The sequence below is a fragment of the Haplochromis burtoni genome, unplaced genomic scaffold, assembly GCF_018398535.1.
Source record: "Haplochromis burtoni strain Fernald_Lab_line unplaced genomic scaffold, NCSU_Asbu1 Contig_25, whole genome shotgun sequence".
In the NCBI taxonomy this organism is placed as follows: Eukaryota; Metazoa; Chordata; class Actinopteri; order Cichliformes; family Cichlidae; genus Haplochromis; species Haplochromis burtoni.
Window position 1 is genome coordinate 3,491,430 of NW_024582386.1, and position 26,880 is coordinate 3,518,309.

Here is a 26,880-nt window from a genome sequence, read left to right on the forward strand (position 1 = left end):
CTTGAGTTCTTCGAGGTCTTGGTCGACTCAGGTCATGTGGCTACTTCCACCATCATTGTGACACTTGATGTGTTTGTGCTAATATGCGGTTTTCTCCTAACTTGGTGCTGTACATTATGGCCAAACATCTTCACTTTGGTCTGATCTGTCCAAAGCGCATTGTTCCAGAAGTCTTGTGGCTTGTCCAGATGCAGCTTTGCAAACCTAGGCTAAGGTTTCCTCCTGGCAACTCTTCCAAACAACCCATTCTTGTGCAGTCTTTCTCTAATGGTACCATCGTCAACTTTAACATTTACCATGATGACTGAGGCGGGGAGATTCTGAAATGTAGCTCTTGGGTTTTTTGCAGACTTTTGGGTGACTTTACTGGGACGCCCAATCACGGGTAGACTGACTTACATGTTTCTGCTGTGGATGATCAAAGTGTTTGGATGGCCTATCTATCTGAGATTGCTGCTGATGTCGTTCCTGCTTGGCACTGTGTTAACACACACATGAATGCTCCAGACAAGAAGCCTGCCAAGACTTCCGCTTTTATAGCGATGCTCACACTTATTATTTATCAGTTAATCAAGAGGATTTGATTAGCAACACATGGTTGTTACTTAATTCCTATAGTGAGTGTGCACTTAATTGTTTTCCACAGGACTGCAAATGTGTCCTGTGAAAACTTTCGTTTTCATATGAGTGCAGATGTTTCACATCAAAAAGATTGCCATGATGTAATAAATACAATACATTATGTAAGTGAGCCACTCAATAAGTTTACTGAAAGGCTGTCTGCTCAAAGGCTTAGTAATTGCCCCAGAAGTTTATAAAAAGAATAATGCATGCTCTGCTTTGTACAGAGAATATCTGACTTTTCTCCAACATCCAAGAGTGTAATTTGTCTCGTGGACACAGTGGAGAATCAAGAAAAATGCAAGCACAGTAAGAGAGGGAGAGATAGAGAGACCAAGAGAGAAAGAGAAGCATCTCTATGCTGAAACTCTAAAGATCCGTAATACAGACCACAAGTCTCTGTATGTATAAAGTGCACAGAATTTGGCTCTGGGCCTTTAGACCTCCAGAGGGTCATTGGTCTGCTGTTGGGGCAGACAACAAATGAATGTTCGGCAGCTCGCAGAGCAGGAAGATTGCTTTTAATGGAAGCTAGGCAAGGTGCTTTTACTGCTGTTTTCCTGTAAGCATACATAAGTGAAAAAGGAGTTCTCACATTACTTCAGCCGGCCTGTGAGTACGCTGAAGTGAGATAAAAAGGTGTTACCAGCTCTAATAAACATACATCAAATTGTGTATTGTTTCATTACACTGTGTGTGCATGTTAGCACTCTATGCGTACACCAGCCAGTATACCAGGTCGAGAGAAACAGAGCTGGATTGTGGGAAAATGCAGGTTTGATTCAATCACGACTTGGTGATAAAGCAGCTATCAGTTACAGAAAACAGAGGAGGGGGAGGACGAGGAGGCGGCAGTACAGAAGACAGAGAAAGAAAAAGAGATAATGTAGTCTTTATTTTCACCATATATTTATAAGAATTAGGTATCAAGTACCTAAAGTGAAAGTGAAAAATAGTTCCACAATTTCAGTCAGTGAAGGGAAAGAAGTTAAAGAGAAGCAGGAGAATAAGAGCAGGTGAATATGGACATAAACCGAAAGGGCCATGGGGTCAAGTCATAGTACCTATTACTGTACATGTGTGTGTCTGCGTGTTTGTGTGGACGGCGCCGGCCTGGATCCCTGAGGCTCTGACGACGACTCTCAGGCATTGACCTGCAATCTGTGCACATGCTCCAGGTGCACAAACACAAATAACAGCACGGTCCAATTATTGAACACACACTTGCAGTGACACCTTCTGCAAGGGCACGCACTGGCAAACATATAGACCGGCTTGAACAAATGCTCAGAAAAGCTCGGTTGGAACGAGAGATTTATTTATAGTCTGACAAACACATCAGAATCTATGTCAAATGCCACTGTGGCAATTTAGCATATCACAGTTACACGTAATGGGGACACAAAAAGAAAACTACAATAAACACAGTTCTAGACTTTCATTGGACTAACGAGCTGTGCCTGGAGAGGAAAAAGGTGAAGCAGCAGGGAGTGAAAAGGAGGAGGAAGCGTGTCGTCAGCAGAGAAAAAGAAGAGGGAGAGACTGGAGAAAGGTGGAAACGGTAGAAAGATATTAATAGCATTTCACTCTCCTTAAATAGCGACTGCAGGGAAAATGTGCGCAGGTTGGCTGCACGGCACCAAGCAGGCCAGCCTCCGGGCCTATTGGTTACCCCACCCCTTCCCCCTACTCCTACTCCTTCTGGGACAGCAAACTTTTTAAGGCAAAAAAAAAAATGCAAACAAATGAGATGAGATGTGCTTTTTCACAAGAAAAGAAGCTGACTGAGCAATTCATAGGTTCTTGTACTGGCACACCAGGAAAGGCGGGAGCTGATGTGTGTGGTGGCAGCAGTGGGGGTGTGTGTGTGTGTGGGGGGGGACATAAGTGTCTTGTGCAGGAACAAGAGGAACACGTTTGTTTTCCTCTAAATGCTACAACCTACAGGAATATTAGACTAGATAAATTATTTACATCTTGAGAGGTCAAGAGAGAAGCGCTGCTGTGCAACCTTGGCAGTTTGCATCACGAGATGTGGCGCTACCTGACACTTGTGCCCAAACAGTTTGTTTTACATACGCAGGCTCCTGCTGCACGTTCTCATAACGTTCTCTCTCAGTCGCAGGCCAAGCCTGCTGCAAAGCCAGACAATCAAACGTAGTCACCAAAGAGCCACTGACTGCCACGCTGTTCCACTGTCTGTCCACAGATGATGAATTTTAAACAGAGTGCCAATTAGACTGATACATTTTCCCTGCTGGGGAATGTCACTCCCAGTCACAGCAGCCTTAAAAGTATCTGCCAGCCACACATATACACACACACACATACACACAATTAATGTGACATCACAGTGTAATCGAGTCCTTTGTTCCTTGCTTTTGATTCATTGACACTATTCGTTTAGGTGCAGGAAGAACAGAAAGCTTCTTCCGTTCCCTGGATGTTTGCTCCAGGCTCTCACTGACTGTGAACATGAAATTTAGCTTAAAGGATTATTGAAAATAACAGTGCACTTTTAAAAGGCCACATTTCTTTAATGGTTTTACTGTGTGTCTGAATATCAGTAACATAATGGTTTCAGTGACTCTCCACCAGAGCATCGGGTCTAATTTGTTTGTTTTTTAAATCCACAAATTCCAAGGGACATTTCCAATATTTATTTAGTTGGTTTTCCAACAATTTATACTTCCAAGACATATTTTCAAACCTTATCATTTTGAAAACACTTGACTTTAAACTCCCTTGTGTATTTTTCACCACTTTTTTTCCATTGCTCTCAGGATTAAAGTTGAAATATGAGCTTAAGACTGTGCACCTCTTAAAACCACAGCAGATATCCATCCCAGCAACAGTTGGTTTATAATGTTTTAATCTTTGGCCTTTTTGTTTTCAACTTCAGTGCAAAACCTTGAGTTAAAGACCTCATAAAGGTACTAATAAACATGTCAGTTTTAAGAAAGGTCTAAGCAAACAGGTGAATGTGGTCTTACAGCGGATCCGGAGATGCTGGAGTTGCACACAAGCTGTCCTTTGGCTGCACAGCTTTTGGTTATTTTGGTTGTTATCTTTTAGGTTATTTCATATTTTATTTGACAGTTGGTTGTCTCTTGTGCCTTGCTTCGATCTTTGCCCTCTGTGATTGTCCTGATTGTCTGCTCCTGGTTCATTTTCCTCAGATGTCTCTGCTATCCTTGGAGCCTTTGTTGGGTTAGTCTGTATGCCTCCCTGTGTTCCTTGTGTGAGTGTCTTACACCTAGTTTGTTTTCTGGAGTTATGTTTACTCTTTGGTTTATTCGCCTTTTGTTGCCTTTATCATGGACCTATCATGCTTTCGATAGAGCTAGCTTTTCTGTGTTTTCACACCATGCCCTGGTCTGCAATGGGGGTCTCCCTTCAAACCAAATAATGACAGAAGAAGGTTTTCCTCTTTGTCTTTCTCTGCAGAAGAGTTTTTTCTGTGAAAAAATAGTATTTGATTCTTGTGATCTTGGGGCCCACAGGCAGGCAATACATAAATTTTTCATGATTCTGTCATGAAATTCATTGCTGATGAACACAGTTCACAGTTCATCCGCAATCCACAAATATGGGTTAAAGTTCTATCATACAAGGAAGATGTGAACATGCTCCAGAAAAGCCATCATCTTCTCTTCAAGTTGAAAACTGACTCAGACCAGTCAAATCAAAATCTGAATTTTTTGGGGGGATAATATGGACACTACATTATCCAAACTAAAGAGGAGAGGAACAGTTTAGCTTGTTATCAGCACACAATTCAAAGGCCTGCATCTCTGATTGTATAGGGGTGCACTAGTGCCTATTAAATTGGCAGCTTTTATTTGGAAAGACAGATGCTGAAAAGTCACATGCAAGTATATACAACACATGCTCCCACCCAGATGATGTCTTATTCAGGGAAGGCCTTGCATATTTCAGCAAGACAATGTTAAACTGCATGCTGCATTTATTACAGAAGCATGGCTTTTGGTTTTCCTTTTTCAAATGTGAATAAAATAAAGTTTAATGAGATTTGCACATAATTGCCTCTGTTTTTATTTACATTTTATACAGCATCCACACATTTCTAGAATTGGGCTTGTAGCTCAGTGACATTTAAAGAAATTTCAGTGTACTCAGAAGAATCCAGCAATGTGAACAGAAAGTAAATAAAATTAAAGCCTCCTTTAAACTCCAGTTATTCCACTCTTGCACCCGAGAGAGATACTGAGCTGAAGAGCGAGGGAGGACAGAAAGTGAAAAGAGACGGGAAAAAGAGGCAGCAAACACAAAGGTAGGGGACATAACCCTGCTTATTGTTGGTGTTGCTGCTTTTATCTACTCTGTATGCTTATTTGCATTATCAGCAATGATTCACTAAACAAATTGATTTAAGAACTATAATTAAGCACCGCGTAATCTGTCTTGATGCAATCATCTTACACTTTTATATCTGTGCAGATGCATTAACTCATCCTGGAAGTCTGAGGGTTTTGTTTTTGTTTTACCTCTCATGCGCTACGCACACACATTTTGCGTGCTAATGTAGAGTCAGCGTATTCTGATGGTTTCCTGCGGCTCAGTGTTATGACGATTCATATACAGTATACAGTACGGATGGTTAGAGACTAAAGAAATATGTCTGATGCGGTCAGCTTTTTAAATAGTAAATGGAGTGAAATAATATTATAACCACAGACAGAGGGTCATTTTATGATGTCAGAGTGGTTTCATGGGGGCTGCAAAAGCCTGCATGTGTATTTTATAACCAGACTTGGATTGATAGAAATTACACGTGATTTTCTTTGTGATTGTTGAAATGTTTTCACCTCAAAGAAAATGTTTGTTTTTTAATATCTGGACAATTCAGCATAAAATTGTTTGCACGCGTTATATAAGATTTATGTTCCTGTAGACAAAGAGGCTGGAAAATATCAACTGTGAGATTTATATAAACAATATTAGCAAAAATTATCCACTAAGCTGGAAAAATAGTGACCTGAATGAGCTTATAATCAGGCTTACACACTAACCAACACTCCCACACACACAACCTCCCACTCCAGCCCAACTCACGAGGTCTATTGTCTCCTGAGTGGGGTTTTTTTTCTAATCAATGAAGAGTATTATACAGAACTGAGAAGCAACCAGCATGGAGACAAAGTGCTGAGGGAGCCCTGACATTTAGCTGCTGTATTGTTACCAGGAGCGGGCCAATTAGCACAGAGCCTACAAACCCTTTAGTAGGTGTATGGGCAGCCACTTCACACACCAGTGTGCATCCATAACGCTGACATTTCACCAACACGAGCTCAGCCTTCACACAGCTTCCATCGGAGGGGCTGGAGGTTGATTAAGGGTGCTCACTGAAACCTTGTTTTTGAACAAACAAAACCTGGATATCTTGAAAACTTCTCCTAGAAGAGAAATTAGTCTTGCTCAGAAAACCACCGACTTCACAGGGGTTTATTGGGCATACATCCCCGTGACTCAAAACACATGTTCACACTACTCTACAGATACCCCTGCCCCCCCTTGACCGAAGCTATGACTGAATTTCAGGCCAATCATCATTACTCTGTGACACGTTTAATTTGGTTACTACGGCAGCGGGGATCTCCAGTGATGGATTACAAAGGGTCAGGGGCAGCTCTCAAGGATTGAGAAACAACACAAAGAAAGCTGTGACTGTAACATTTGAACTTGGTGTAATGGGATTGAGGCAAAGAGTGTGAGAAAGTGAAGACAGGTGGGACACAACTGAGGTGGTCAGCAGATCTCAAGGAGCTGATGGGATTTAACCAGAAGTAAAGCTGGGGCCACCATTACCAAGATTTGAGCACATTTAGAGAACTGCAATATGAGCAATGACCTCACCTAAAGTCACACAGGTTTGTTAATAATACTTTGTTGGGTCTGACCCTAAATTAGTGCAAATGTCATTATATCTTTTAAATTATATATTTTCAGTATATCAGTCAGGCTCATCAAGGTAACTACCATTTATTTCACATTTCCTCATCTGTAAGTGCTTTGACCTGACAGCCACACAAACATGACCTAAAATAGACTACTCCCATTAAGCAAAAAAAAAAAAAAAAAATACAAACATGAATTCTTTGAATAAACAGGAACTTTAAAAAAATGCATTTATCCACTACTTTGTTTAGTTTTATTTTTTAAAGGAAAGGGCAGTTACAAAAACGTGGAGTGAGGAAAAACAAGAGCAATGGCGTGCAGTAAAACCATCCCGCAGGAGCTAAACTGGGTAGTGACACATTATGTGTCTTAATCACGACTGACTGCAGGAAAGGCCCGCACTCCAACTGCCTCCAGCAACTTATTCACTGAGAAGCAGCATAATATTTTGGCCATCTATTAAATTGACACAAAAAGACAGCTACAGGTTTTCCACGTCAAATGAAGGACGCGCTGTCTCAATGCTGCTGCATGCTTTGCACTCCTACTTACTATTTTAAAGGCAAATATGGCTCCATGCAGCGCACCGAGTAGCCAGATGGTGTTCATATACCAGTAAAAATCTATACACTCATCAATCAATATTCATTTCTAATAAGCACCCAAATGGACATGGGTGATTTTAAACAAATGCACTGTCAAAGCCAACATTTATAGCCTATAGCACATTTGAACACAGAAGTCGACCCGAAGCGCTTTAGCGACCGGCACATTTACATCCCACGACCCATCACACAGCGCTACACAGTGCACTACTGAAGCCTACCTAAGGTGTCATGGGGCAAGAAGCAGGGTACACCCTGCACAGGTTACCAGTCTAGACCAACACATAGAGGCATTCACACTTGCATTCATACCTATGGTCGATTTAGAACCACCAATTAACATAACATCCATGTGTTTCGACTGTGGGATTGTAATGTCTCTCTGTAATGAGTTTAGATCATTCTGCTAGTTTAGTCTGAACAAACTAAAAATGATTTCAAATGTATTAAATTGTATCACAATTAAAAATGCCGAACGATAGTGGCCTCTCAGTTGAAATGGGACAGACGGGTAGCAGCTATAGGTGTGATGAGTTCTCTAATGAAAAACTAGAGTCTGTCTCACTATTCATTTATTAATGTCGGTTCTATTGTTTTTATGGTTAAACACATGTATCCAGGTCGCATCACACGGAGGGGCTGCGCTGTGTTACTCCTCAGCTATCGCTTGCTGTCACACCGAATGTTTCTTTGTGTGCCTCTGCGTGGCTTTGTGTAACTGTCAGTGTCTCTATGTGTAATTTTAGGACAGAGTCCAGAGCCATTTGAAAAAGGCTTATAGTACATCACCCTCCAGTGAAGCTATTTTCCACACAGACACATCACACATATGCAGGGACTTTGCCATTTTCCATAACGACTTCCTGAGTTGCGCCACCAGCTACAAACATCTTTGGCAACACTGAGAGGTTTAACACTGGGCTGGTTATAATTTCTCATTGTACACTGAGCAATATCACAATCTGAGCCAGTGGGTAAAAGAGCACAGTGAGTGCAGGCTGTGATACTTGTAGGGCGAAGGGCACCGCTCCTCACTGTACTACTTCGAGTAAACAGATGCTGATTAAATAAACACCAAAACCACTCCGTGAAAACTGTTGACCTTTGTTGAACGAATATAGCGAAGGCAGGATGTGTGCACTACTTTAACTTTTACTTTCTCTTACATTTATCTAAACTATGAGCAGTGTAGTGTTATTTTTTTCCCTCTGACACACATCCCCCTACAGACTAACAAAAACATGAAGCAGGATGGAAAGCAGTCATCAAGCTCCCACTGTGGGTCCAACACACAGAGTCCCTCCTTCATGTTGCTGGGATGGAAATGCAAACACAAGTAAAAAACCCCGAAACTCAACATTTCTCTTCACGTTAATACAGAGGACTGATTATGTGATGCTGCTGAAACAGAAATACGAGAAAGTTATGTTTGGAGTAACTTTATCCGTAGCTGCTCCGTGACTTTCAATTTTGATCTTTTTCTGACTTGTTCACTCTCCCCTGCTCTTGAGAATGGACCACTTTCAAGCCTCTTAGTTACACATGCTCCCCCTCTTTAACTCATTACAGCCATTTAGATGATAGCGGAGTAGATACCCTCGTCTGCATTATTCATTCCTATACTGAACCTCAGCATACCTCCACATTACTCCAGCTCTCCTGCCACCCAGACGTGGTCGGTTGCTCTTCTTTCTCTGTTATCCCTTCAGATTCTCCCTCAAACTGCCGACACTACAGATCTCTGTACTGGGACCAGTAACTATGTGCAGTGCCAGTTTTGCTAAGCATGGCACAGTCAGTGAAGAGGCTGCATAGTAAGCTGTGAAGCTTATGTTACGTTGTAGCGCTTAATTTGTGCTGAATCAAATTTGAATGAAATTAGAACAGGATTCATTACATTAATGTTTAAAAATAATTTCAGGTTATGAAAATTGCCCTGAGCTTAACGACTTAACCTCTGCAGCTTCTGGGAACACATACTGGCACTGTAGGGTGTGCATATAACTATAAGTGCATATTATTTATGGGCGCTCGAATAACTTGATTCTCCAACACATCAATGTAAAGCTCTATACTTTAGTCTGAGATGGTCAAGTGTTCTCAGCCTGATGCCACTTAACTTATGTTGTCTTTAGCGCTGCGTTCCATTTAACTTGGAAGTCAGATGCTGGAACTGGGAATGACCACGCCGCTGTAGCACGTTCACGGCTAGAGCCTGGTCATTGTTCCACGTGTGGATCGTTGAGCGAGCCACAAATTCTGCACACGGGCAGCACAAAGTTTTACAGTTTTACTACTGTTTACATGCACTGCTGCCATCTTGGATTGTGAAGATGGGTCTGGTGTTTCTTCTCCTACTCCAGCTACCAAGTTGGAAATCTGACTTGAGGGGCTATCCCAGTTGAATATTCGCACACCAATAAGGCAGAAAACCAGCTGCTTAATATTTACAGTTCTCTAGTGCTACCAAACACAACTTTGAACCACTTGAACCAAACTGGAAAGTGGATTTCTGGGGGAGTCCTGTGGTGTACGGCAGCCCCTGTGGCTCCTCTGACTCTTTGTTGTGTTTCTCGAGCTTGGCTGGCACTGTTTTTTGTAGTGTGACAGGGCACACTGTCCTGCAGGGGAAGCGGTTGTCCTTACAATAAGAAGGTGTGCTCGGTCTCCAACAGTGATGGGTGGCAGATGTCAAAGCAACATCCAGATAGATGCCAGGACCCAAAGCTTCCCAGCAGAACGCTACAGTGTAGCAAACCTATTACTGTTACTGACGTCACGCATCAGCAGTTTTAACGTTTCTTTCTTTCTTTACAATTTTATTTTATCAGAACATAACACTTTCAGTGAAATCGTGCTTTTGCTGGTCCTGTAAACGAGTCATTTAAAAAATCTTGTAACATAAGAATTATAAAGGTGATTGTAGAGCAAAAATGGAAAATCTTTATATGCATTCATTTACAGATTTGACAGCTTAGTGTGGATTTCTGATCGCACAGCTTCGTGTCGTATTCTTCCTGCTCTCCTCAGTAATGTTAACTCTGGCGCACTGCTTGCACATCACAGGAAACCACAAGGTCTGGCAGTCGGAGGGCAAAATGATTGAGTGTGCAAGAGACAGCGAGAACGCTAAGAAGAGACGGAGGATGGGAGAGGGAGAATAGATATAGTACAGTAATATATATTAAGATAGGAGGAACTGCGCTGACCACAAGGAGTTAGTATCAGTCAGACAGCGAGAAAGATAATGAGAAAAAAATAGTAGACAAGAGACAGAAAGAGGTGGCTGAATAATGGATTGGACAGACGAGAGACAGCGAGACAAGGAGATCCAGAATGGAAAAGAGCTAGCCATCGTCTGTGAGGTCTCATCACACACTTGCTGACATTGCTTTAATCTCGGGGCCAAGACAAGACCAGAGAGTCCGCACACACTCGCACACACGCATGCATGCATGTAGAGACAGATTTACTGTTTCCCTCTGTGTGTGTGTGTGTGTGTGTGTGTGTGTGTGTGTGTGTGTGTGTGTGTGTGTGTGTGCATGGGTGTGTACAGCAGTAGTTCTGAAAGCTGTTTTTGCAAAGGAAGTGTGAAAAAAAACTTCAAGTCAGTCAGTCCTGCATGACATCAAAACATGCAAAAATGAGGACAGTTTGATTTGGCAGCTTTATGTTCATGTTTGCTTTTAACCTTTTGCGAGAAAACATGTTTTGACATCTTGCGTCATCAATAATCATTCATTACCTTCAACTGCTGAAAAGAAGGGGGCGTGAATCAGGGGGTGATAGAAGCCATGAAAGCAGCTGTAGATGCAGAAGAGCATCTATAGCTTGTGGGGTCGTGGAGTGGGGGCGAAGAGCTTGAAAACAGGGGCAATCTGAAACTTCTCCCCTCCTCCTCAGCTTACAGTGGGACTTGTTGACACAGAATCACTTCACGTAGCGCGTAACGAGCAGAAAGAGGTTAAAAAAACAGATAATATGGAACTGAGAAGAGGCGCAAAACGGAAGCAAAACTTGCTGATGAAGAGACGAAGATAAGAGAAGCAAATATATCACAACAGGAACTGAAAAAGTAACCGTTGAACAGGAAACAAAGAAAATGGTGCTGTGATCGAAGGAAGCAGTTGCAAATAAGATATTTGAGAGCAGTGGCAGGGTGTAATGGAGGAAAAGAAAACAATCTCACCAGACTGACAGCCAGCATGGCGTAATTATGGCTTCCTCGTTAACATTTGATTATTGTTTATGGTGTGCCCACAGCACCACTAACCAGGCCTTCACACACACACACGTGCAGGCAAACCCACGCACACGCTCTCCATAAACACACACTTGCATGAATGCACACGTCTTGCAAAAGTGCCAATCAAGACTTCTTCTGACAGCACGCGCTTTCAACCACATGAGCAATGACACACACACACACAGCTGTACCCGGCTTTTTGCACACAAGGCAGGCCTTATAAATACTGTCTTACATTGTGATTTTGTTTGAGCTCCATCTCCATGGTGCTGCTTCCTCACATGTTTATAGTGACTGCCATTATAAATTAAGATGATCTTAACAACTCTTAAGCTGGGCTGTGCATGCGGGTGCAGCCAGGCAGGGTCAACAGGAGAAAGAAATTGAGAGAGAGACACGGGCTATCCCAGCCTTTACAAGACACAGAGCAGAATGAGAAGAGAGGGGAGAGAAAAAGAAAGGCCAAGGTTCATCCCAAACAGCAACAGCACCTTTATAATCATACATACAAATCAGGCATGCCTGCACAGTTACACTGCCTCTGCGTCCTGAAAACTACAGGTTATGCCTGATTGGTTCAAGTTACAAACATGTGGAGAGAGGCTAAAATCTAACACCAGCAGCCAGAGAGACATGGCGTGATATCCCGAAGATGCTTGTGACCGAATTGCATCCATGAGACATCCATCCATCTCTTCTGTGCAGGGATGCACATCATGAACGAGGACGTGTGAGAGCTGTATTCAGTATTCTGATGATAAGGACTACAGAATCAGAAAATTTTGACTTTAAATATGAAATAAAACATATTAATTTTGTGAAGCACAGTGAAGAGAGCACTGCTGGCTCGCAAGAAGACGGTTCCTGCCTTGAAGCGGCCGGCTGGCCTTTCTGTGGGGAGTTTCCATGTTTTCCCTGTGCCTGCGTGGGTCCTCGCAGTACAAACACACGCATGCTGGTTTAATTGATCACTCTAAGTTGGCCACAGGTAATGTATGTAATTGGAGTTGTATAACAAGAAGCTTTTGCTGTACATTTTCATTTCACTTCCTTTGGTCCAGTCTCATGGCAAATTGACAAATGAATTTAACAGGACGTATATTTGATGTGTGCAGTTTCCTCAACTGGCCGTTGTATCTGAACCTAAAGCAAGTTTAATCACATCATTTTGATGCCTGGCCCTAACAAAGCGCCTGGCGCTTTTTGAGTGAACAATATTTTCAAAATAAAAGGATGCAAATGTAAAACTCTGTCCTCTGTAGGACTCACACAACAGTCTCCAGTGTGAACAGTGAAAGCTTTCACGCCACCCACAAATGCAATGAGCCTCTAAATGCAGACTCATTCATCCTTCAAAAATGGAAATATTCATTTTGTGTGTATGGACACAAACCAGGAGACCGGTCAGATATAAATATATGTTATGGGCCACAGAAATAAGGAGGGGAAATTTGTGCCCAGCAAAATGAAAAAAGCTGGGAAGTTCACGTCCAGAAATATGAAACAACAGATTTAAAGTCTATTTCAAAAACCTCTATGAGGCTGGGTTGCTCCCTCGCCAGCAGTTAAAGTCCTCACCCCTATCTGCCTTCACTTATCCATGAATGTCTCAGTGCTGCTGAAATTAATTCAGTAAATAAGATAAGGAGACACGGGCAATTCCACATTTTATATAAATTAACATGTTAATCTCTTATCAGCGGTTAGCTACAGTTAGTTTCCACATTATTCACCATCTGCTGATCATCTGTGGTGCGCTGGTACAGCCACCCATTAGGCTGAGGCTTTAAGTGTGCTGCCGAGAGATAATGGCTAAAGCTATTGATTTATTTTTGACTTGCTTTATGGTCTTCGCAGCTGCTGGCGACACACAGACCCTGCTTCCTAAGCACTCTAAACACTCGCACCAAATACCTTTATGGACACATTCAACCTGCTCACTGCATTCACTGAAATCGCCAGGACTTGCAATCGCAGGAGAAAATCACCCCGAACTTGGGTCCGCGTTCACACACTGAGCAAGCTGGGACTGTCGCTGCGCAGAAGGTGCACGGTGCTTTTGTGCACAATCATATTTAAAGTAAGTATATTCAGTGGATAATGGCAGGTGATTTTAGAGAGCAGCTTTCACATGGCTGGTTGAATTAGAAACCGGTGGCGTGCAGCTTTAATTAAAATCAGGGCAAAATGCGAATGAAGCTCAGAGAACAAGGAGGTGTTGGGTGAAAGAGAAAAAACTATGTTTAAATCTAATGCAAATCAGAATTAAATTATTAAAGTCTCGTAACAACTTTGTCACTTGTCTGTTGACATGTTTAAGTGTGGCTTCAGCTTTTTCCACATACGCCCTTCAAGTGAGTAATCTGACATCTAATAATTAACTCATCATACATGTGATGGAATGTGGAAATCCAACTGAAGCTAGCCCACTTAACTTCAATGTGTGCATAGAAATGTATCTGCACATAAAGAAAGAGGAACACTGTTATTTATTAGGCACCAACATTAATTTTAAAAGAAGACTTGCTCATAGCGGTAATCTAATATTCATGTTTCAATTAAAATAGTTGCATTTACACTGACGATCATCCTAAGAAGTAGGAGTGGTGTGTTCTGAATTCAGTGACTACAGGGGTAACAACAATCCCAGACAACTGCTCAAACCCCCCCGCCCCCGCCACCTACTGCATTTTGGTTTGAATAACAGCTACAGTAAAATGACATCTCAATTTGTCAGTATTTGCAGCTCCGGTAATATGTCTACTTGAGCAGATTCACCACCTCTGCAGAAATCACTGTTACTATACAGTAACAGTAATTTCATTGTGTACTGAGACATACAGCGAACTGGAGCTAGGAGGCCGTCTTTGGATTTTCCTGGCTGTCAAAGCAGAACTGGAGTGTTTAGAGGGTCTTGAGTAATCAAAATAAACTCTTGGCATTCCCCTCAGAATCCTCCTGTCTAAATGCTACAGTATTCCTGGCACGCTTCCGCGGCAATAACATTACATAAACACAGATTACAGCAGATTAGATGGTGTCAACACCCCTATTAGTCAGTTATCTCCAAGAGAATAAAACAAAATCAGTGTCGGTGGCTCAAGGTCTCTGGTGTGTGTGTGTGTGTGTGTGTGTGTGTGTGTGTGTGTGTGTGTGTGTGTGTGTTGTGTGTGTGTGTGTGTGTGTGTGTGTGTGTGTGTGTGTGTGTGTGTGTGTTGTGTCACCTTCAGTATTTTGACATGTTTTGCACTGCTGAGTAAATAAGCAGCAGTAGTTTGTTTTCCCACTGACCATAATGGTATGTGTGTGTGTGTGTGTGTGTGTGTGTGTGTGTGTGTGTGTGTGTGTGTGTGTGTGTGTGTGTGTGTGTGTGTGTGTGTGTGTGTGTGTGTCCTGCTCCTTGGTGGAAGTGAGCACAGGGAGCAGGGCTGGTTATTGGAGGGAAATCTGACTCCTGATCGGCCATCCCAGGACAGACAGTCCCCTCCCCAGGGGAGACACATTTTGCCCCGAAAGGAGAAATTAATACAGCAACTAACCTCCACTTTCCTCTCTCTCCAGCTCACTGCCTTCCACTTTTCCTGTTTCTACCTCCACACAGACACTAATCACATGTCCTGATACAAGCTCTTTCTTCCTCTGAAGGACGATCAGGCTATGAACACCAACGTCTTTCTCTGACTCTCCAAAGCACGGGTGTTTTATTTTTATTCATTTCAGCTGTTTTGGGGGTATGCACTGTGTGTCCTCTCATATTTTTCAAGCCAACCTTTAGCATATCAGTCACCAACAGCAAGCATCTGCCAAACTGCCATTGTCCTTGAGCAACATTTTATACCTCAGCCAGCTGTAGCTGTTGAAGTAGGGGACAAGGGGAAACAGAATTTTCCTACAGGGATCAATATAGTATCACATTATCATTATTAGCATTCATTCTTAGCAACCAGAATGAATCTCTCTCCTGCTTCTTCCTCCTTCTTGCCCTCTGTCGCACGCTGCTGCTGTCAGTGGGTACCCAGCCGCTCGGTGGAAAAATAAACCCAAGGATGTTAAAGCAGTTGCTCCAGAATGTGACAGGCCTTTGAAAGAGACGTCAGGACACATGACGGGAGAACTTCAGAGAAGCCGAGGTCCACGTGGGCTAGGTGTAAAAGGGCTGGGGAAGACCTCGTAACCTTTAAAGCATGAAAGGTCAACATCGAGTAACGCGGCAGCACGTTCTTTGAGTGTCACGTGGATTTTTACATCTCAATACATCAAAATAAAAATTTTAAATATGGCCATCGAGGATTCGCCTGAAAAAAATGAAAATATGCATTATTCCTTAACAGGAATTGAGATCTGAGAGGAAGCCTTGACAATTTGAGTCTGTCTGTTAGCTTTCTATGTATTTCAAGGGGAGAATGAAGGGCTGTTTTTAGATGTTTTTCTATCATCATTTTTGAGGGGCCAATTTAAAAATCCATTATCCAGAAAACTGCTTGAGCTAAGGCCTTTAATTTTTTCTATGGTAAATATCTGCTGCTATGTTATTCTGTAGCTATGGACAAAAAAAACAGGAAGCTTGAATTCACTAAAATATTTTGATGGTTTACCTCTCACAGCGGATTTGGAGGCCTGCAGAAATGACAACTTTGCAAATGCGGGTCTGATGTTTTGATTACAGATTCTCATGTATAAGGCACAATATCTTCTTTAAACAGTCCAGATGACAAACTGTTGTTCTTACAGGAAGCCAGGCCACCCCAGATCAGACTGATCTCTAGTTGAAATGACCACTTGCATTTCCCCAAAACAGCCTTAAAAATATCAAGAACACAAAGCAGACGAAATCATTTTCTCCGAGTTCCTGTCCAATGAAGTTACTCTGGGCTTAATCTGATTAGCAGCTCAGATGGCTTTTGGTTCCTCCTTCAATCAAATCAGAGGAAATGCAAAAGATGCTCTTTCAGAGAAGCACAGCAGAAGCCGTGTTTTAGGGGGGCCAGAGTCTAAACACGAGACAGAAAACAATACAAGAAGAAAGCCTCCCCTTCATACATCATCGATGCAGGTTTCAAAATCTTCCATGTTTTGCTAAAAGGTGACAAATTTCGCCGTTCATCGAATGATTCGAGTGGCAATCAGATTATGATTCTTCTTGTAAAATGTCAGAAAATAGAGAAAATCATCATTTCCAGTCTGGCCAAAATCCAAAAGATAATCACTTTTAGTTTATCGTGTTAAAGAAAAACATTAAGCTGTCACACGAGACAGGAAGCCAGTTATAAACACGAGAAGTTTGATTAATTAATTGACAAATGTCTTGAATTATTGACTCAAATTTATGTATTTACATATGTATCCTTCCCATTTAAGCATACACAGAAAGGAGGAAAGGAGATGATGAAGACGTGAGGGAGGGGAAGTCGGCCAGTGCTGCAAATAAGATGTTGCTGGCACAGGAATAAAGGGAAGCATGAAAGGAGACACAGACAGAGTGAAGGAGGAGAAATTCTTATATTAGATCCTTATACAGATATTCCTAATGGAGCAGAATTTGCACAACTTGCTGAGGTGAACACATTAAAACAAAAGCAGCACTAAATGAACACCAAGCATCTAATCTGCAGCCCCGAGCAGGTTAAAAGTGCAGCGTAGCTCTCTCCCCACACCATTTCACAATGGCACTTCGCTCTGGTGAGACTTCCCTCTCACCTTTCTTTCTCTCTTCCTTAGTCATCAATAAAAAACACTTTTGTGTGCAAGCTAAAAATGCAAACAACCTACAAAAAGCAATTTTCCAGCATTACTCAAACTATTAATAATAAAAAAAGGTCCAGCATCAAACGCGTCAGTGGCTCTTTGGAGGGCGGCAGAGGGCGGCGATTTTAGCGGATTTTGTGTCGCGTGGTTGAAAACCTGGGGGGGGGGGGAAAAAGACCACACGGTTTCCCTGAGCCAGGTGAGAAAGTAGATTAGCTGGCTCAAAGTGGCTTCAGAAGGAGGCAAAACTGCAAGAGTCGACGGATAGAGGGAGCACATTCAATCAACAAGCTGTCTGAGCTAAATGAGTTTAATAATGTCACAAAGGCAATTCACCTTTAGTTGAAAAAGCTTGCGAGATCCATTCGGTGTGGAGCTGCTCTGTTTACAGAAAAGATGTGTGAAAAATTAACTATAGCCACACAGGCGCTCTGGGTAAACATCGGTGGAGAGGTTATGGAGAGCATTAGGCCGTATCTCCCTTAACATCTATAAATAATGTGGCTTTAGGCTCAAGCTTTCATAAACACACACCATCACTGATGCTTGTGCCATAAAAGGTTGAAGTAAAGATATTCATACATGGCGTGGAGTCTCGGTGGTTCATCTGACAAAGATTAAGCTTGCTTTGGAAATGATTGTTTACAGATCTGATAGATTAACGATCATTTCTTTAGAAACATTAACATTTGCAAGAGTAAAGTGAGCTCCTTTCAGATGTAATGTAATGTGGGTTAGAAGAAAGTCATCTTAAAAGGATTCAATTTTTTATTTTTTTTTTAAAGGAACGGTAAAGCAGGAGAGGCTTTTGAAAGAGAGCCTTTGAAAGGCCTACGAGTACTTTTCCATAATTTCTTTCACCTGTCTTTCCTTGTTAGTAAAGTCCACACTTTCACTTTGTGTGCTTGACTGGATATTTTGAAAGCTAGTGTGGAAATTTGACATCTTTTCATCTTTACAAATAAAAAAAGTCTTTCAAGCAGTTATTGTAATTAGGTTGGGAGCAAAGAAGAAAGGCAGGTGGACTTAAATATGAGTTACATATTTAGAGGTCATTTTTATCCTGCAGATGACTGCTAAAATAAGCCTGGTGATTCCCCTTTGACTTCATCAGGGTTTGTTTTGTTTCTAGGACTTGACAAAGCATCTGCAGAGCAACAAAAGGTATTGTATTACTGTTTTCACAGAGTGCACTTGAGCAAAGCCAGAAAAGAGAGGAGAAAGTGTCTTTTAACCTGCTAATAGTCCTACAAAGAGCGTTTGCAAAGAGGTCTCATTGAAGCAACTACTTGCTCAAACCAAAACCTCCATGTGATATTTTTCCTGCACATTTCTGCTCCTTCACTATAGGACATCAATAATACATGACCGGTATATTTTTGCCCTCCTTCGAGCCAATCAATCACTCTGGCTGGCCAATGCTCAGTCCATCCTCACACACTCTTTCTGTATATTAAGAATGAAGTCCGAATGCTGCACCAAACCAGAGACTTAAGATCGAGCACAGAACTGTGCAAAAGTCTTGAGCCACCTTCCATTTATGTATATTTTGCTAGAAAAAAAAAACGTGCAGATGTGAAAACATGCAAACGGGCCTTGTATGGCATGCTTACATATTACGTAAGGCAAAAAGAGAGTTTGTACAATTCAAATGAAAGTCATTTTGCCCTAATGAGTCATATGTCAGCGATAAGTGCCTTAATCCCCAAGAAGAAAATCACATATATATATGTGTAATACTGGGTTTCCACAGCACTAACAGACCTCATGTGTTGGTGCTGGCTAAAATATCTCCCTGTTTTCTGGGAAACTGTGATGGGACATTTACACAAATTTAGCAAAATAAGCAATTTTTTTGAAAATCTTACAGGCTAATTAATTACAAAAACAATCATTAGTGACAGTATTAACGAATAGGCTTCTTGTCAGGCAGCTGGTCTTTAACAGAGTTAAACACATTGCAGCTGAAATAAAGCTGTGGGACTCAAAGGTGTCAAAGAGGTCTTGAGCTTTGACAGTGAGTAAGGGAAAGGCTATCAAAGGGCACGCCAAACTTAACACGGTTCAAAGGCTCCACTCACCATTTGAACCAGAGCCTCTGCAAGAACCTGTCTGCCGTCTACACAACCGACCAAGTTTACGAGCAAAGGAACTCTCTCTGTGTTTATTATAGAACTTTCCATGAACGCTATAATCCCTTTTAACAAATTCCTGCCTTAACGCCCTTTTTTTTATTTTATTAGTAAGCACAAAAAAAAGAGATTTGATGAGATGATAGAAGAGGAGAGCAAAGGATGGAGAGTAGAAGAGAACTTTTTGTCAGCTCTGAATCAGCAGCTGTTACACCTGCAGGAGAGAATGTGTAAGAAATGTTTTCTCCATCCCACACACTCAAGATCCAGACATTTACAACACTGTAACCAAAACCTTTAAAAGGCAAGATTTAAAGAGCAAAATCTCTCTCTGTGTGTGTTCGCAGGTTTGACAAGCAGAGGTGAGGAACTTGTGGGACTTCATGTGAGGAGTCATTACAGTGGAGACCTGCTTCAATGCTTTTCCATGCACACTCCAACAGCTGCAAAGAGAGGCCCTCTAAGCAACACATCTGTTCCAGGGTCCCCTGTTACAATACAGGATTAATTAAAGGATCAAGGGAAAGTTAGCACAGCACCCTACACAGCAGTGTATAGCTCAATTTAATTACAACAGATCAACACAGCCTTAATTGAGCTTCGTCGTACAAAGAGTTTTCTTCACACAGTTATCCTCTTGGAGAGCAACACACATGTAATTAATCAAAATAAATGCCCAGCTGAGAAGGATGAAGTACCGTGGGAATGATGCGCTCAGGTAGACATATGTGCAGCAAATATATTTCACATCTTAGTGCAAGGCTTCTTGAAAAGCTTTGCACATTTTATTCTCAGGTACATTCTGCAGTCAACGTAAAATAGGCCGCCACAGGAGCAACTCGCTTCCAAAATCAGCTTTGAGGCCGTGACATCTGAAACTCCATCTGGGCACCTCCGAGTGCCTGCTTTGCCTCTCTAACAGAGAAATAACAACAATGGCAGAGCCACGATTCGCTCCAACACCCCAGTAATGTCAAGGAGAATGTCACAGGCTGCCACCCTGTAAAGGCCATCGCTCTTAATGAGTAACACATCAGGTGGAAGAGGTGCATGACACATAGTCCCGTGTGTGCTGGAAATGCATGCTCACAGTCCTGTAGCAATGGCATAAGAAGAAACAAATGGAGAAAAGTGAAGTGGGTTAAAGTGTTGCTGTAGCATTTACTGACGTGCTCTTGTTAATATACAGACAGTATAGGATGTGGACATGTGAGAATCACTGCCCTGAAGTGGGATTTCCCTCTGTTATAAACACATGATGGCACCGGCAGGCAGACAGCTGCACTCTTCTAAACAACGACGCAGAAAGCACGACCCGGTCCGAGGAGCTCCCATACATGAAGCTCTGTCCATTACATGCCAGCCGCAGACACAGCTGGGAGACAGGTGCCGGTGCACAGCTGCCCTATGCTTGACTTAAAAAGACACTCAAATATAGTGAGACATTTAGGCTAACACATATATGCAGCGTTGAATTCAAATTGAAGAGAAGTGAAGAGGGTAAAAACCAGACTCAGTTGGGTTTTATGTCTTGATATAATGAATGACTTATGTCTCACATACTACTCTTAAGTTGCTGGTGTGTCAGAGGGGACCGGCACCACCAGCAGTGAGCTCATACTCTCCCCGTGTTTACATGTTGTATATACATTCTTGAACATATGGCCATACAGGCTCCTTTAAAAGCCCCGACTTTAAACTTTCTGCAGCAGGACAGTTGCTTTAGTTTCACATCTATGTTTAATACACGCTTTTAATTGTAGTACACATCTTTAGGCTTCCGGTGTTAGGGTTCAGAATGAGTTCTTACTTCACCGGTGAGGAGAGTTTCTATTTCTTAATAGAGCTTTTTTTAAATTTATTAATCATTATCATCATAATCCACACTTTTACTTTTCAGCGCCTTGAGTGAAGCATGTAAACCTACAAAACACAAACTTCAGACAGACATCAAAGTGTTTACAAAATGACTATGATTTAAAAAATAAAATAAAAACTCCCCCATGTGGATTAGAGCAAATTAAATTTAACATCATAAGTCCCCCTGATGATTAAATGAGACAGAGACAAGGGGAAATTGAACAGCAGACCCCATGTTGAGATGATGTATGGCATATGACCAGGCTAATTGCGGCATAAGCAACTCTGTTGGCTAATTGGGAAATTTATCTAATAACTGCTGGCATGCAGAGATCAAAAGGCTGGATTGGGAAGTCCAACATTTTCTTTATTTTCCAAACTTTTTGATACTTTTATAAAGTTATTGTTTAATGTGTTAGGGATGTTCACACTCACACAAAATTAAAGTCATGACACACTTACATGAATGCATGGTAGATGAATGCCCATCCTCTTGGTCTTTCTAGCACGTTGTACAGGCAGTTTTGCAACTTTCTGTAGCGCTTGCTTGAAGCGGACATGTTGGCCCGAGGTCCGGGCGGTCCAGGCAGCGGGGTGCCCAGCAGACCCGTGCGGTGAGACGGGTGTCCGCGCTCCGGAGTGGACGGCTCGCTTCTCTCCGTCTGGACGGCGGTGAGAGCCACAAACTCTACGCGCCTCTCGTCGTTCGGAGCCGGAGGCGCCAGCATCCTGATGCCGCCGTTGTTTGATGGACTTCCTAACATCTCAAGGCTGTCGCGATTAAACTACAGACAACTTGACACGTTTCACTGGATCATCCGCAGGAGCGCAGAGCAAAGTTTGGACCAAGTCATAGTCCGACTGAAACTAGTCCACAGCCTGAGTTTGAGTTCAGATTTAAAAGTTATCTGCAAATAAAGTCGCGGCCGCAAAAGACGAGATGCACAAGCACAGTAGATGTTGTGTAAGCGAGTCGCGCTGAAACGGGACCTCCAGCGATCATTGTTAACAGTCAGGTGTAAGAAGTAATCAGAGGGGTGCAGAGAAGTAATCACACACACACGCGCACACACCAACTCCGAGAAAACTGAAAGCAAGCTGCTAACGACCTGCCATCACTTTGCAAAAAAAAAAAAAAAATCATCTGGGCTCAATCAAGTGAAGCATCTACTCCGCACACTTCACAAAAGTAACCCGCCAGGACAGAGGCCGTGCAGCGGATCCATGGTCTCTAAACCGAGCCCAGCAGCCACAGTTGTTCATTAAACGAGTCTTAGCTGTTTCTTTAGTTTTAAACTGGCAGACAGAGCCTCACCACAGCCGCTAACATCAGCCTGCTCTCCCCTGCTTGTGCGTCTCTCTGGTCCAGCGCTCCGCTGCTGACTGGGTGGAGAGCTCAGAAGTAAAGAACATCAGCGTGATGTCAAGAACTGCAGACGAGGAACCCTTCCAAAAAATTATAATAATAAAATTAAGAAGAAAAAAAGACCAAATATCTGCAGTTGATTTGGAAACGCGCACAAAGGTGAGAAGCCCGCTCTCCGCTGAGTTGACGTGCACAAACAGAAACGCTAGCGGGCAGGACTCTGCGCACGGGATGGGTACGAGCGTGGGATGCTCTCAGCGACTAGAGGCGCACTTTTTCTGTTTTGTTTTTTAATGACGCTTTCCGGGAACCGTGAGCGATCTCTGACAGAGCAGCAAAGTTAGCTGGTGAATATACATGCTGCTAACAGTTTGCAAGTAGTGAACCGGACACCATCTGTGAGGCTTCCAAAAAATATGCATGGAGTCTAGGGTGGGGGTGATCAGTCAATCTGGGGATGAAGTGTAAGAAGGGTCTTTTTGTGTACGTTCTAATATATTTAAAATGTATTCAAATGATTTTTCAAATGTTTGTTGTTTGTTTTACAAAAATGTCCAGCAGTGTGTTTTATTATTATTTGTTTTATTCTAATTCACACATCACTTTTAGCTCCATCTCCCACTCACCTCTATGCCTCCTATATATATGTATTTATAATTCTTCCCTGTCATCATCATTGCGCGCTCTACCTCTCTCTACACTCTGAAGTCATCACAATGATCACGATATGATATTATCAGTAATTATTATCAGTAAAGAGGTCGTTTTGGTAACAGCATGACTAATTTTTTCCGACTTCAGTGTCTATGGTCATCCTGTCAGTATTTTAACCAGTGTGTAATCATCTGTTTCCTCGTTTTCTCACAGCTCTCAACTTCATTTTTTCTTTTTTCTCATTAAATATACCTATATTTAATGCATGTATATACGGTAAACTATATGATCAGTGCAATTCACAATTCCATATCATTTTTAAAAGTATTATATTTCTACTTTTTTCTTCTTTTGGAACTTGTTTACTCAAAATTTCACCCAGAATTAGTTGGTTTTTAGACCCGAGTGTGCATTTTTTACATCCATGTTCATGTAAATTTGACCTTTTCACCCAAAAAAATATTTGCTTCCACCCCTGACGATTACCAAAACTTTGATCAAGCATTACACTCTCAGCAAAAACTAATCTCCCCTCCTGCACACATTTTACGTTGTTGCTTTCCAATGATAAAGTGTTCAAACAACAAAAGTTTAATTTGACTTTCCTTGAAGTGAAAATGCCACTTGTGTTTATTGTGGGCGGAGGTTTGAATCCATGGCTACAGGAGTTTTGGACAGCAGAGACAGGTGCTCTGCGACACAGCAACACTGATCACCACAGACCGCTACCCCTCCATGGACACAGCTTTCTAAATCTATGACTGTGACACACAGAGGGGCTTGTGGTTATGACACAAATATAGGGTTATGGAGACTGAGCCCTGTAGAGACATCACCTGTCGGAGGAACTGAGGAATGCAATGTGAGGTAGTCCCCAAACTCCTGCTGGCCTGACTGTATCATCTGGCGGCCAAAAAAATGACATCAGGGAATAATGATATAATTCACACTGATGTGTTTTTTCTTTAAACCTAAACAAGCACCGGGTCAAATGTTCACAAGGAGAAAAAGAAGAACAACAAACCTGCTTTTTGTTTCTTCCCTCCACTACCTCATCACTTCCACCTCTGACATCTACTTCTGTCCTCTGCTGTTGAATGCGAGTGAAGTATATAATCATTCATCTTGAATAAAAGCAAACCGCACTCTCAACAACAGAAACTGACAGCCTGCCCTAAACATACATTCAGCATGGTGTAAGTTTTACGTTGTCCTACAACAATAGCAGAGGCAGGTTACTCATGCTAACTATGTGCATTCCTGTCAATTGTCGTGCAGCAGTTTATGGAACATGCAGGTCGGTGGCATGAAACGTGGGAATGCAGCTGCAGTCTTTCACAAGTCACAAATCTCAACATTATTCCCTGGGCTCGCTCCCATTACATAACATAATATCACATAATCCTTAACTCTTTACTAGCATCTCATATAGACACCAGCTGACAGCTGATCTTTACAGCGATGACTGGTGAACTCTTCCCAATGGATGTTCTGCTTTTAAGGTTCAATCAATTATTAAGTATTGTTTGTTTGTTTGCTTTAGTGTTGGCATTTAAACAGACCTTTGGGCTGCAATATTTAATCTGGTTATTAATTGATAAACTTTATTGATACCTGCAGGGGAAGTGGAATGTCACAAGTCAAGGTGACATAAAAGAGTGGAAAATTAACATGGCGGTCAGCATTTCCGCATAGAAAAGCTGACTGCTAGAACCAATTGAAGATTGCAGTGCTTTTATAACTGCAGCAACAATTAGAATGAATTCTTTTGGCTTACTAAAACAAAGTTTGACAAAGTTCTGATTGGAAGTTTTACAAATATTTGATTTAAAGACATACTGATTGTTAGAAATCACAGTGTTTATGAGACAGGATAAGGCCGGGTTTTATTTTGAATTACAATCATCGGAGAGGCATGCAAACTAGTCAAAACTATGCAAGTTAATTTAGGGATAACATTTAGGGTGCAAAGTTACAGCCCAGGGCTTTTAAAAACAGGCAAATGTACGATATCTATTTCTGACTTGGAAGGTGAGACTGACAGAAAGATAAAGGACAATCAGTGGGGGAAGATGGTTACATAACAGTAGGGTATTGTGAATCCTAACACTCCCACCCCACAATGACATCCTGTAGGAGGAATCCCCCCTACACTACAACCCTCTCTCTTTTAGTCCGGTCTCCTCTCCTCCCCTCAGCAGTCCTAATGAGGACCGGCAGCAACCTAAGAAAAAGCTGTTGACAGACATGTCAGCTTTACTTGTACCCTCAGGGATTAAAAATCAAAGTTTCGCTGTGGCAAAGCTACACCCACCCTCGTCTCTTTCTATTACAGTACCCTTCTTCAACGTTGCTTTCATCTAGTGATCAACACTAAGAGCCGGGCAGTGGCCTCTGAGCTGAAGGCGGCCCCGTGACAACAAACAACAGCTGAGCGAGGACAGCGGGTGGTCGAAGGCACAAATGTATAAAGCTGACCACGACGAAGAGCTCTCACACTCATATACACAGATTTGGTGGCACTCATAAACAACTCTGGTGTGAAGCTGGAATTACCCTTGGAGATGACCCAGAGTGGACTACAGGGGCCTCAGTGTTAGGAGGCTTCTGCCCTTTATGCTGTTTTTCCACCACACTTCCACCCCTCCAAGCATACACTCACGCTCCACAGAGCCCACTGAGCTCCAGGAGCCGACAGTCACTCAGGGAATCTATGGGAACGTAAAAATACTCGCATCAGCAAATGCGCGGCACACATAGTACAGCGCAAACTTGCTCCGCTCGACCCCATCAACCTTTTATTTCCACTGCCGACGTTTACTTACACCACTTAATGGCTTTCCCAGACAGCACGCTTGTTTGTCTTTATTTAATCTCGTTTCTGTGCTGCTTTTCATGTATCGTCTCCTCTTTAAAACAGATCCCTTCTTAAAGGGAAGACCTCAGAGGACAAGGGAAAGAGGAGGAATATGTACAGGGCAGTCGAATTGTTGATATAGCGTCTGTTGTGCTGGGTTAATGTTGTTGTGATAAGTCTGGTTATAGTCTTTGGAGAGTTGAAATGACATTGTCAAACAGCGCTGTGCTTGAAGCAAGAACCCCCAGTGAGTGCACAGTCCAACCATCACGTAGACACTGAAAAAAGACCAGCAAGCGGATTTCCCCGTTCCAATCAATGTAACAGCTCGCCATTCAACTGTAAGAATATGCCAAAGTGTCAACCACAACACTTCGTGACTAAGTCAGGAAATGACAGCGTGGTGGGTAGAGACGTCACTCAGTGGTCCATTCATAACCAGTCAAAAGCTCCTTTGTAACTTACTGCAACTTTTAGTGCCACTATAGAGGTGAGTGAGCAGGCCCCTAAAAGGACCCTGCAGCATTTTACTAACACTCACAGGGGGTAGAGGGGGGCACACAGTAGACACTACCTCACTTCCATCAGTCAAAAACAATCCTGAACCATAAATCCCCGAGCAAAAAAAAAACGACTACACACACACACACAAAGTAACAGAAATGTTAACACTGTGTCTGATTTCTAAAAATAATGAGAACACATACTGCCTCGTTTTATTTAACAAATGGTTAAGGGCTTAAAGGAGAGATTGGTCCTTTATTATAAACGCCAATGTGAGTTTGAAATTGTATAATTTTTGCTACATTTGACATATTTGTGTAGTTTCAGTCAGAGTAGCAGTGCAACTGTCAGATCGTATGGATCACGTTTAT

The 26,880-nt window shown here is 42.2% G+C and overlaps 1 protein-coding gene across 2 annotated transcripts in view; it reads right to left on the reverse strand.

Moving 5' to 3' along the window:
- Positions 1-22,831, reverse strand: part of LOC102294803 (potassium voltage-gated channel subfamily KQT member 4) — a 49,543-nt gene extending 26,712 nt beyond the window's left edge. Inside the window, exon 1 of one of the 2 annotated variants that reach the window (XM_042218946.1) lies at positions 21,591-22,831. In XM_042218946.1, the coding sequence (XP_042074880.1) occupies positions 21,591-21,892 (302 nt within the window). In that variant the 5' untranslated portion in view covers positions 21,893-22,831. The remainder of the gene's footprint in view (positions 1-21,590) is intronic. The other variant, XM_005917394.2, reaches the window with a different exon arrangement.
- Positions 22,832-26,880: the final 4,049 nt, after the last annotated feature.